At 39.5% G+C, this 13,366-nt stretch overlaps 1 protein-coding gene across 2 annotated transcripts in view; it reads left to right on the plus strand.

The window, feature by feature from the left end:
• The first annotated feature begins 1,990 nt into the window (after positions 1–1,990).
• Positions 1,991–13,366, plus strand: part of LOC146657093 (NMDA receptor synaptonuclear signaling and neuronal migration factor-like) — a 71,014-nt gene continuing 59,638 nt past the window's right edge. Inside the window, exon 1 of one of the 2 annotated variants that reach the window (XM_085424914.1) lies at positions 1,991–2,731. In XM_085424914.1, the coding sequence (XP_085281040.1) occupies positions 2,661–2,731 (71 nt within the window). In that variant the 5' untranslated portion in view covers positions 1,991–2,660. The remainder of the gene's footprint in view (positions 2,732–13,366) is intronic. The other variant, XM_085424913.1, reaches the window with a different exon arrangement.

A 13,366-nucleotide genomic window follows, 5' to 3' on the forward strand; every position in this document is an offset into this window, starting at 1 on the left:
AAAGGCTACGACAAGCTGGGAATTGTGGAAAGGAAGAGCAAGGAGCCACGATCCTACATCATTCAGGTCGGTGGAAGAACCTACAGGAGGAATCGCCACCACATCCTCCCAGTGGCAGAACCGCCTCCGCCACCACTCCATGACTATGACCCTGAGTGCCAGGACACTAACCATTCTACAATGGACAGTTCCACACTCACACCGCAATCACACACACGCTCAAACGAAGATTCACAAAACACATCCTCTCCTCAGCCCCAACCTGCTGTGCAGGTGCCCGGCCAGAACATTGTGAACCAGACACCATACACTACACGTGCAGGTCGCATCTGCAGACCCAACCCAAGATACACGTAAATGGAAAACACTAGGATGCCTTAGGTGTAATCAGTTTGTTGTCAGTATGTTGAAATATGATGCTTGCTATTTGCATTTTTCATAATTGCTGTTATGTTAAGGTGTGGGGTTACTCCGAGCAAAAAACATTGTTACCGGTAAGTTAAAGTTGTGTTAAGAAGCACTGTCTAGAGACTTGTGAGTGAATTAGTTTTGTTAGGTGCTACCAGCTAAATGGGGAGGATGTAGATCATTGGTTAAATGATCACCAAGCAATATTTGTTTGTGCGGACCTGCCATAACTGTGGGGGACTAGTCCAACCGGAATAGTATGGTGGGGGGAGTTTTGTTCTTCCGGGGCGGTCTGTGTGTTTTGTCATGTGCTGGAGTACGCATTAAAAGTTTTACAGCGGACTAACATCGAGAGTGATTATTAGCTCGTCGCATCACACGAGAGTGCTACACAAGGATTAAAAACAATGCTTATGTTTTAAATTATGTTAGTTTGTCCAATTGTTTTTGTACCTCTGAAATTGCAGGAAAATGGCTGTAAAGCCACTTTAATTAAAATTGAACATCTGCACTTAAATCATGGACTTAAAATAGTGCATGAAAGCTAAATTGCAAAAATTGTGTCATTGTCCAAATACATAAGGACCTAGATAACGGTACTATCCTTTCATCAGCTGGAACATTTTCTCAACTGCTATTCCAATTCAGGGTCACTGAGGAGCTGAAGTCTATCCCACCTGAAATTTGGGGTACATCCTGAACATGTCACAGGACTCAGAGCAAAATTAAACATTATTATTTGTGAGAAGAGTAACAGATTTGTGCCATCTTTATCTGCTGCAAGAGCATTCAAACCTGTGACAACAAGTACATTTTTTTTCCAACTGAACTAGCTGATAATTGAAGTGACTTGACTTAACCTCCTAGGACCTGGCAGCCACATATGTGGACATCACATTTTGGGTTATTTAGACCAAAATACTCAATTGTGCTCAACAGGGGTCTGATATCCACTTACGAGGACATTATACTGCTACTGTTCTATCAAAATTTCAAATGAATATCCTCATATGTGGCCCTCATTTTTCTTAGAAACAAAAATCAGGTAAAAAAAAAAATCTGGTTATTCTTTGTTTTTACATTCACTGGGTCCCAATATGCCCAAATATCAAAGATAAATTTAAAATGCATGCCGTGGAAGAGTTCGGGTCTTAGGAGGTTAAAGGCTTTGCTAATGAAAAATAGGACATTACCATCCTTGCATTAGCAAAGTTTCTTGTACATTCTGTATGTTCTAGTTGAGTGACTCACACTCACTTGATGTTTGCAGACCTCTAAACAAACACCAAATAAAAGCAGAGTTTTGGGAGTGACAGATTGCTAACCCTCTTTTGAGGATCAGTACTAACAAGTGACCCACTAAACCACAGACACTTGGAACTGCTAGAGTTCAGACTGGGCCACATCCCACATTATGTACTAATGCAGTCTCCATTCTCAGATGCTTTTGCTTGTTAAGAGAACTATCAGAGTGAACAATAATTCCTAATAGCAGAAACGTGTATGGGAAATGGGATCAAAGTACAGCACACATATAAAACATTATAACTGCGCAGTATGCTGTCACACCAACCCAAATGTTACCAAATTTGAGTCGTTTTATGTAAAAGCTTTGCCACATCTCACTGATATGTCACCTCAGACAGAGAATTTTAAAAAGCCCCACTCACGATGTTGGAAACAAAGTAAAACACAAGAAGTATCTCAGCAGGTTTAAAATGTGATATTACTGTTTGCGCCCGTCTGTCCCCACAGTCTCTGAATGCCACACGCGTCGTTTGCAGATAATAAGCGGCGTGATTACTTGTGGGCTCGAGTGTCCACACCTCTTTTCATCTCACATACACCCGTGTAATGAAGCAGCGTGTTCTCCTCCTCTCGCTGCTGCCCACCCCGCACCTGTCCGCGCTGTGCGGCAGCCACGAGGGCTGCTCTTCCTTTTATGGTCTGGCTTCCTTTGTGGACACGTTAGTTGGATGAGGAGAGCAGAGCATAGCGCGGTGGTCCATATTCCCCGCATCTTCCAGTTGCGCTCCTGCGCTTTACACAGAGTCCGCGGCTCCTCTGGAACACTCAGCTTTCTCTTTCTAAACACCGAGATGAACATGAGATGATTGAGCTCGTGGGCCGTGCGCACTGATGCTTCTCATTTTGCCGTTTCCTCGCGGTTTTTTCCTCTCCTGTCTGCATCCTTCGCCGACCAATCTGTGGAATGGTCTGCGTTTTCTCCCCTGGGTTGTTTCCACTTCAGCATGGGAACTGCGGTGTCCAAAAGGAAGAATCTGAGGAGTGATGCGATTTCTTCCGTGGCCGCAAAAGTTAGGTGAGTGCGCCCGGGGGAGCAGGGGATGTGAAGCGGAGGTCTGAGCGCTCTGAAGCCGACGGAGCACAGAGGAGAAGACTCTGGCAGCCGTAGAAGTGATAGTTTGCAGATGACTGCACATTTCCCTAAACTAGTTTAAAGGGATAACGTTCACATGAGAATAATTACTGTAATTTTATATATTTATAATATATTAATGGATACACATAAATTAGGATATATTTCATGGTGTAAAAACAGCTCCTCCACTCTCTCAGGGCTGTTTTAGAGCTTTTAATTTAGCTGCTTTAATTTTGCTTTTCTTCTTCTTCTTCTTCTTCTTCTTCTTCTTATTATTATTATTATTATTATTATTGTTATTAATGATATATATATATATATTTACTTTTTATGTCTCTTTTAAGTAAGTGTGACAGAATGAATCAATCTCTTCTTGTTTGTATTGGTTAGTGTACTTGTATTTCTACTGCCTTGCATAATTTTGATTCATGCGTGCAACCTTATGATTAGCAGAAGTAGTGAATCCAAAGAATCAAATCAGGGTTGTTGTTTTTTTCAGGGTTTTTTTTATCATTATTATTATATATGTTTATTTTTATGCTTTTACGTTTGCTGTCTGATGTAAGCCAAACTTTAATTTAAGGACATTTGTGTTATTTTAATTGTCCTGAAGCCCGTTGACAGATTGATGACCTGTCCAGGGTGTACTCTGATATATCCTCTAATTCTGACTCTAACACAGGTCATTAACACACTGGCATTATACGATACACACACACAGTATAGCTGTGACATGTGAAAAGCTTTATTTATCCCCTTAACATCTACTAGCTTACTGGGGACCTATTGATGGAGGTTTGGAAAGTGGAAATCTCTCTGTGACTCACCACATTTCAGTTCACCAACTTAAAATGGTTTAAGGGTCAACAGTTGCAGCAAGTTACTCAGGGGCCCCTAAACTGTGTGTTGCACACAAGAAAAAGCACAGAAATCAAACCCCAAATGGGTCTATTAAAAAATGCTGACCTCAGATCAAAGGTGGGTAGGCTTAGGTGCATATACCAAGCATTTGGGTTTAGATTGGCCAGGCCCTCTGAGATCTAAGTCATCGTCAGCAAAACTCCCTAACCATAACTGTAACCCTGTGATTGGAATATGTCATTTGTGGTTTTATTATATTATTTCAAAGTCTTGGCAAACAGATAACAAAAAAATAAAAATAAAATAAAATAATTATTATAATCAATACACATCAAAATCTACTCATTATATAGACTGTAGGGTTATTGGGAGGATTAGCACCTGTGACTTAGAGCACCATGTTAGAGTTACAGTTTGACCCTCTTTAGGGTGAAACAAATTCACCTTTTGTCATTTTTTCATGTATAATTTTTGTACAAATGAGAATACTATTGAAATGTACGTGTAAGTATTACTTCAGGATTTTGCTTATGTTGTGGTAGATGGAGTGAGCACTTTTTTTCTTAAGGACCCGCTTGGTTCATTTCACTCAGCTTGTGAGTAATTCTGATGACTTTTAGCTTTGAGTCATAACATTAAGGTCACGTCATGGGTGTCAGATCAGTGCGTTCTCAGTCCGAAGGACACAGGATGACCAGGCCTTATGGTAGGAGATTTTGTTGGTGTCACCCACTGATTAATTTCAGACACCACGGTCGAATCAAGCACTTCGTCTCTCAGTGACCTATGTGTGTATGTGCTTTTCTTCTTTAAGTGATCGCATGGTTGAACTGAAGCAAAGGCAAACTGTTTTCTTTCCATCCACTTCTAAAGTCACCTCCATGCTCACTTTTGCACACATTGTCCAATTCTGTTTGTCCTCGTCTTCCTTTTTTCTATTTGTATGTTTATCTCCTTCCTCCTTCCTTCCTTGCTGCCTCACTCACTTTTTCACACCTCACGCTTTAACTCTTCATAAATCATGCTGATCGCAGCCGGTAGCTCAAGACCGTGTATGCAGACCACAGCCAAGGCTTGAACAGTATACGATATACCTCCTCTCTGTCAGTGGTTGTGAGCAGCACTCCAGTTGATGGGGAGTTTAATGGCACTCTGAGAACAATAGCACTTCCCCCTGAATCCCAACTGAGCCGGATTAGTAATGTCTCCAGTCTGCCAGATGATCTGAGTTTATCTGTTGTGCAGTGAATGAGCAGGGCAAAGCCATTTCACCTTTTCTACTTCCTTATCTTTGTCTTTCTGTGACTGTGAATAGCAAAAGCAAGGGGATTGTTCTAGAAGAATGTCTAATAGGCCCCTCTTCTTCTCTCTGACCTTAAAACATCTGTCTCTGTGTAATGTCACTCTGTCTCCTATTTCACTGTTCTGAGTAATACAGGCAAGGTTGAGTAGGAACGCACTGATCGGACCCGGTAAGAATAAATTAATAGAACAGTTTTTAACTTTGTCATCTGAAACTGACATTCACATCGCCTGTTTTCACAGTGATTCTTATTAATCACCAAATGGAACTAGAATAGAGTGGATGGCTAAAAGCTTGGTGGTTTATGAGCTGCTTTTCATCCAATGAAGAGGGATGAAATCTAATTCTGAAATTAGGTAAACTGTGAACAAAGATCCATGATTCATGTTCAAAGTGTGGGGCCTTAAGGTTAAAAGAAAATCCACATCGACTAAATTAATCTCACTTGTTAATTGTTTTAAAGCATAAATTATACACTAACATTTTCAATCATTTACATTCATATACATTCATTCAGATCAAAGTGTGATGTCATTAACGTTGAATCACTTCAAAGAAGAAGATTCAACAGAAGTCAGCTGATCTGAAGTCAGCAAGCTCCCTGTCCTGAGAAATCTGGGCTTATCATTTTGTTTGTTTTCCTGTCCTGTCGTTTGCTCACTCTTGGTTGGAATGAATCAGAACCGCCAAACAGGTTGACGAGCGCATGTGTGCTGTTTACTGACAACACCTTGCCGGATTTTTGGGGATATTCCTGATGATATTCAGTTTGGAGGATCTCAGCGGGACGTTGTTTTATGGTTTATGAGGATCAGTCCTCCTGTTGTCAGTATTCATGACAGCACTGAATGTTGTCATTAACCAGAAATTAAACCATGGAACTAATTATTTCCAGTACATGCAGCCATGTTCCAGAATGCATCATACTTGTTTTGGCTGCATGTGTGGCCGCTTCCTGGCAGAACTGGGCTCATTAAGAAATAGGGAAGAAGAGTTTCCTTGCATAGAAATGCAGGAAAGAGAAAACAGACATGCATTTGAAAATTGGCTGATTCTGAGTGGACAGCCTCTTATGCATTTTAGTTATCTCTTGCATTGTAATGCTGGTGTCTCTGCACTGGCTCTTTTTTAATATGCTCAACAGATGTGCAGAAAAAGAAAGGTTAAAAAAGTCAATGAAAGTCTTCTAGGCTTTAGGCTTGCTGTCTTTTACTGTGCATTTAATTGTGTGTTTTAATGACCACTTTTTAAGCAAAGTTAGAGGAAAATTAGTTGTCCTTTATGCACCCTATGCCTGAAGCACTTTAGTAATAGGCCAAACTGTCTCCCTGCCCTGTTTATGACAAATCTTTGTGGAGGAGTACGCCAAAACCGACCCGTCTGCTTTGATCAGCCACTTGATAGGAAAGATTACAAGGGCTTTAAAGCTAATGTTGTCTTTAATATTTCAAGAATGTCTGAGTCACTACTGAAAGGAATTGCACAGCACAACACTTTTCAGGCCTTAATAGTTTCCACTTTGGTGAAAATGTGATTTCATGGGCTCTTTCCCACAAGACTCTGTGACCAGCAGCCACCCTGTACTTATTGCTGCACAAATTCGCTCTAGCCACGGTCCAGTGTGGACGTTAGCTATAAAACATCTGGGCACCTCTGTAAAGCATAAACCTGTCACTGGAGGAAAACTATATATGAAACTTCCAAGGTCAAATATAACAGAGTTTTTAAACCAACAGTGTTAATAGAGTCTGTTTAGAATACTTAATATTGGTGTGGTGTGTTTGGGTGTATTACACAGCTCATCTTTAGATTTGAAATCATATGCAGAGAGGTGAGTGTTTCAGGTTATAGTGGATGTGTAAATGTAGCAACACAGACTCACCTTTTCAGGAGAGTCCACATATTTTGAAAGCTGTTCACAGCTTTGGGAAGTCTTGTTTGAAAAGCTTCATTTGAAATTGTTCGTCATCATAACGCACACTAGGTCCCAGGCACCCTGTTTAGGATTAGTGTTACTCGTCTGGCTTGGGTAATGTTTTGTTACCTCCACCAACGAGGTTATTCTTTCTGTCTGTAAATATGATAGGTTTAAAAGCTTTAAATAAATCTTGATAAAATATTGTAGTGTGTGGAGGGGGGTTCATGTTAATAATCCATTCAAATTTGGCTTACACCCACCACAGTCTTAAACTGCAACTCGAAGATTTATTGGTCGAAAATTGACAAAAAGCCTATAACTATTCTTACGACTGTGGCGTGTATTGTCGACATAGGTATAAAGATTTTAAATATCATGTTAGGGCTGCTCAATTAATCGAATTTTAATCACGATTACGATCTGGGCTTTCAACGATCATTAAAAATGACTGAGTCGATTATTAGCCCCTCCCTCATTTATCCGCGACACCTTAAAGGCCGGTCCGTGAAAATATTGTCGGGCATAAACCGGTCCGTGGCGCAAAAAAGGTTGGAGACCGCTGATTAAGAGGACCCGAGGGAAGCTCGGAAAGCTAAGCAGAAGTTATTTGGAGAGTGACTGCCGTTGGTTGAAAAGAGAGTTTAAAAAAAAAAAAAACTTCAGTGGTGTTGCACACTATTTTATATTATTTTTTAAAAGTCATTGTTAACCCTTTAAAGCCGGTCAGAGCAGCACGCTCCGTTTTGCGTAACTATTGTTAAATCCCTGTAGAACCTGAACCGTGTAAGCTAGCACAATAATTTGTTTTGCATATGAAACCGGAGGAGTTGTACTTACATCTGATGCCATCAGCTTGTCCTCGGTCACGGTTTCCTTCCACATATAGCTTTGCAAAAATTGCATAAAAAGCGCTTGCAGGAACAAAAACATAATATTCCAGAAACACGCTTCGCCGTTCCTATCAGCTGGTCGTAACACTTCCCACAGTGAAATGCTGCATATGCTGTTTTCTTTGCAAATTTGCATCATAGGATTGTTTTTTGTTTTTCCTGCAGTATATAAAAATTGCTGTATCTCCAAAATAAAACTATGAAGACACTCAAAATAAATTTCCTGTGGTGGGAAACTATTTTTTGCAACTTTATTGTATTTAAAGTTTTGAGGGATAAACCTCTTAAATTTCTCCAAGTAGAAATATATGTAAACAAAACAAACGCGATTTTCAATTTTTTTTGTAGTTTATTGCACTTTTTTGCAATTTATGTAATTACTATGCACTTAATGCATACATATTATTAAAATATGGGCTATAACAGTTGTATTGATGTATAGCAACTTGAAATGCTCCCACAAATGGCACTACAGCATGTAAAAAAATAATATAAGCTCTGGTGGACTTGGTTCTATAGTAGGTCTTAAAGGGTTAAATAAATATCGTCAAATAATCGTGATCTCAATTTCAGTGAAAATAATCGTGATTATCATTTTTGCCATAATCGAGCAGCCCTATATCATGTTACATTTGACCTCTCCTTCAAGGTCAATAGATTGATCTGAATGTCAAAGTGACAATAACGCTGCATAGAGCTATTTAAAACTCTGTTTCCTACTGCCATTGTTTGTATTGGCAACATATAGACACATAGGGAATCATATCTGGGTATTGTAAATATCACATTAATTTGGACTTCAGACCTCGTCTTCAATGTCAAATAAGGTCCAACTTTCATAAAATGCTAAATTTAAAATACATGGCTGAATATAAAGTTACATACAAAATTTCCAATGTTCACAAGTGCTCAAGGTGTTGCCCTCTGGACACACAGCCTACGTCTATACAGTGGTCAAGCTCATCCCATAATTTTGTGAGCATGCCTGGTGTTACTGCTGTTCTTATGTTACCTACGATCAACCTCGTGAAACTCACAAACCAGGTCGCTGTATCAGTATGTGTTTCATTCAATCCTGGTAAACTAAACACTGCTCAGACACACACAGATTACCTCTTGGTTCGAACATGTTATGATGCTATCGCACTGGGGTTTTTTCCAGTCTTATTTTTTTTAATGAAGAATTACCTGGTAATCTTCCTTTTGTCACCCTCTTTAAGCTTCGGTTTCAGTGGCAGCAAGCCTCAGAGCATGATACTTATTTAATGATTATTACTTTTTGATTTTATTGTGTCTTTCACAAGGAAATGACAGAAAATGTTGGTTGAAGAATGATAAAGAATGATACGCAGTAAAGTTGGATACAAAAAGGTTGAAGATTTAGGCCAACCAGGGACACCTTAACGTTATTGAAGGCCTTGTGGCCATGAATGTTATGCTCACTGAGTAAAGTTATGTGCATATTGAGTCACTTTCCTCTGGTTTAAGTGCAGTGGGCCTTTTTATTTTGAAGATGACAGAGCTGTCCCTGTCAGACAGTCACCTAACTAGGGGCTCATAAAACATAGAAATTAGAGCTCAAGTCTTACGAGACCCCCGGTTGGTCTCATAACAGTAAGCCTTTGCATTAAGGAAAGGCCAAGTTTGAACTAGTTTTCTGCTCTCAGTATAACCCAATTGAGCTTTTGTGGGAGATACATTCACCTTCGTCCTGTTTTTGCTCAGGTGAAGCCTGTCTGTCTTTTTCGGCGAAAGATTAACAAGTTAACATAGCTGGACTAGCCATCGGACATTTGCAGGATGGGCTGATGACTTTTTTTTTTTTTTTTTTTGTAACGGCATGAACAATGAGAGGTGGTGGATTGGCCAGATGCAGGTCGATGTGTAAAAATAACTCAGTTGTTTGGTGGTGGCTATGGCGGAGCTTCCACAGAGGCAACAGGTGGATGAGGGAAGGGGAGGCAGGAGGAGGAGAGACCCGAGGCAGCCGCCGGTCCGAGTATCAGGTGAACTGAACTTCAGGTAAGAAGTTATGACCTGCATTCTATCTGGGTCAGATATAAACCAAGTTTAGGTGGAGTTTATTTTCGTTGTGCTAGCGTGACAGAGTTTCTATACAGCTGTTCGGTTGCTATGATGTTACTGGTAGTGAACTTTATATTATTCATAAGGTTAGTTAGTAGAGTTGCCAACGGCTCCTTAAAAAATGGAATGGTCCCTCATTCAGAGAAAATATTATGTGTTTTGTATTGAGCTGAGAAGAGACGCAGTTTGCTTTAGCTAGAATGGAAAAAGACACAAAGGTGGAGTTATTCTGTCTTTACGCTGCACAGCTGCCTCTTCTCTTATCCCCCCCCCCCTCTCTTCTGTTTCTACTTCAATCATGAAACTGATCAATGATCAGCTGATCGGCTTTTCTCTCTTGTTTATTTATCGCCCACTTTCCGCCAGAAACAGGAAACCAGCGGATGTCGCGCTAAACGACAGTAGCACGTTTAAGCTTGATCAGCTGTTGTTAGAATTTATTTAATATTAATTTCTAGTATCAGCTGATGTTTGCTGGAGCCACAGCTGTAAACCTGCTGGTCATGATATCGGTTTGGATATGTGGTGAGAGGGAAACATGAGGATGAAACCAGGAGATGTCCTTACTGAATCATCAGAGCTGAACAGGTGATGGAGAAACAGGTTTACCTTTTAGGTGACATAAATGAGTTGAAGGGAAGTTATGAACTGTTTCTGAGAGACAAATAACACCAGGATCCTTTTCTAAGCAGCTGACAGCTGATAGCTGTGCAGGGGCGGATCTAGCAAAGTGTTGCCAGGGGGCCAGGTAGGGCATTAACAGGGAGAGGTGGGGCACAAAGAAATACTTTTCTTTCTTATTCTCATTTCAAATATTTAGCTTTTATTAAATAATTATCTGAATCTTGCGAGCAAAGTTTTTATCTGACGTAAAATGTATAGAAATCATACATATACCATAAGACAGTGTACATCACTGTCACAACAGCATTTGTTTTCATTCAAAGGCTTTATGGCTTTAATACCTGGTGGGCCGGTCTGTAGTGAAAATGCCCGATTTTCTGTCCCAGTCCAGCCCTGCAGGTTAATACTGGCAGTGTCACCATGCCAGCTGACTGTATTTCATCATCAGCCAGTGTTGTTCTTTATCAATATTACCAAAGTTTACCATAAGGCAGCATATAAAGTATTTTCTTGCTTTCAGGTTTTAGTCAAATGTTAGTCTTTTCATTTGTTTCCCCACTTTTTTCCTGTTTCAAAATCAAACACCGGTTTGTGAGAAGATTATCTTCTTTTTTTAATAGGCATTGGTTTTGCATTGGCATTGGCTAATTTGCCAGTTGTATGTTAAAAATGTTCGTATTTTAATATTCAAAAATGTTTTTGCCCAAAACATATGTGCACTGCATGTCAGTAAAAATACTATGCAAATATTGATGTCCTTGACTGCTGAATAAACACTAACTGATTATATCTCTTGTACTTTATCAACGCAGTATCTAAAAACTTTGCACCGTAGTGGTTAAAATCTCATTCTAATAAGAGTTAAAAGCGCATTCAGTTATTAGGTTTATAGGGTTATTGAATTATGGTTAACGGTTGGTAGAATTGTTTTTAACATTATCTGCCAATTACATCTGCCACCCTTCTCCAAATCTGTGCCCCTACCTGGCCCCCCCAACAAAAATTTTCTAGACACGCCACTGGGTTCAGCTGTAACCAAATGTTAAGTGTTTGCGTTCCTTTATCACTCAGCAGTTGCCAAGACTAGATAGTGAATCCAAACTAGGAAATAATTAAAAACAGAGCAGTGAACATTAATAAAAAAAATGTTCTCATATTGAGATTAAATTTAGACAATTATAGCACATTAAAGTCAGGGATATTTAAATACTCTTTGTTTGGGGATGCTTAAGACTTGTATGTTTCATTCAAGTTTTTAAGACTGATAATTACAGTCCTGCCAGACTGTGTCATATATGTGGCAGAAAATAACATGCCTGTTTTCAAGGGGGAAAAAAACTCTGGGATAGGTCATGGATGATTGCTACTCACACTCTGTGTTGTAAATGGTCATTAAGTCTTCAGTAACCTTTGCTGACCTTCATCGGGTAGAAGGAATTGGAATATCAGTGAATCAGGGCCATACTCCACCCCACTCCACACTCTCCTGTTAATGGTTACTGAGCTATAATTGACCTTTAATTAAACAGAGCAGAGGTCAAACAGAAATGGATTATGAGCAGATGATGCAGGGTTCTTCAGTTTACTTCAGCACCAAGAATGTGAAACTATCCATAGTTTGTTTTAGAATGTTTGTGAATTGTGTTTGGGGGTTTTGGGAGCATCTTGAAAATCAAGTTGGTGACGAGGCTGGGGAGAATGGGATGGAAAGTGAGTTTTGAAAGCCACAAAACTCATAACCTGGCCAATCTCCAGAGAAATATATTATGGTCATTTAGTGCTTAAGGGCAATAAACCTCTTACCTGGTGCCCCTTTAATGAAAAACCAATAACTGCCCAGTAAGTCCTTGGAGCAACGGAAAAAAATTTCACCCCGTGTGAACCTGAGACTGCTCTGGTTAACCGTAGCATCCCGCCTTGTGTCTCTTTAGATTTTACACTTTACAATTTTTTTTTTTTTCATGCCCTATTGTAAATCTCCTGGGAGATAGGGTAATTGCCTGACTCCTGGCCTTTGGAGTGCAGCAGAGCAAATGTCTCCTAATGAAGTCATCTGCCATTACCAGCCAGCCTTCATAGTGTGTGCTTTGCACAGACATGAGGCAAACACGGACACAGAGAAGTAACAGTGAACACAGGTCAAATTGGCATTGTATAAATTTAGAGTAGTGCCCACACTCTGCACCACTACTTTGTTTTGTTCTTTTCTCTGCTATCAATTTGAATAATCATTTAATTCATTTCCGTAATAAATTCATAAATCAATTTTAATTATACAGTACCAAATCACAACAACAGTGCCTCAAGGTGCTTTATATTGTAAGGTAGACCCTACAATACATACAAACAAAAACTCAACAAACATATGACCCCTTATGAGCAAGAACTGCTGTTTAATAGAGGACAATATGGAATAAATAACAATAAAACTTAAAAAGATGAATTTCCTCACAAAAATAAAGTCAGTAAACTAAACTCCCATTCATACATGAAGAAATTCGCTCATTCATATTACTTTGTAGGTGATGTGAGGACATTCTAGGGCCTAGTTTCCTAGGCAACCCTTCAATCTATTTACCACCCTGTCATATGTCAATCAACTGTATCTTTTGTTCTTATTGGTAGGTATTTCAATTGACCACTTTGGGAAAACTACCCATTTCACACTGCAAGTGTTGCATAGTTCCTGAATGTCACTGACATTTTACAATGTTGCTGCTAATTGCTTCCTGTGTCAAAATTCTTACATCAAAACTGAACCAGTCTATTTTTTTTACCTACCCATCTCCAGTTAGAGCTATAGTAGGGTTTGCATGCATGTAAGATTCACTCCCATTTTATAGAGTATGTGCCATATGCCGTATATGTGACATTTTAGTTTACACTGTTATGTA

Source organism: Rhamphochromis longiceps, linkage group LG12, assembly GCF_057381845.1.
Source record: "Rhamphochromis longiceps isolate RC_006_pf linkage group LG12, R_longiceps_female_GT1.1, whole genome shotgun sequence".
Classification (NCBI taxonomy): Eukaryota; Metazoa; Chordata; class Actinopteri; order Cichliformes; family Cichlidae; genus Rhamphochromis; species Rhamphochromis longiceps.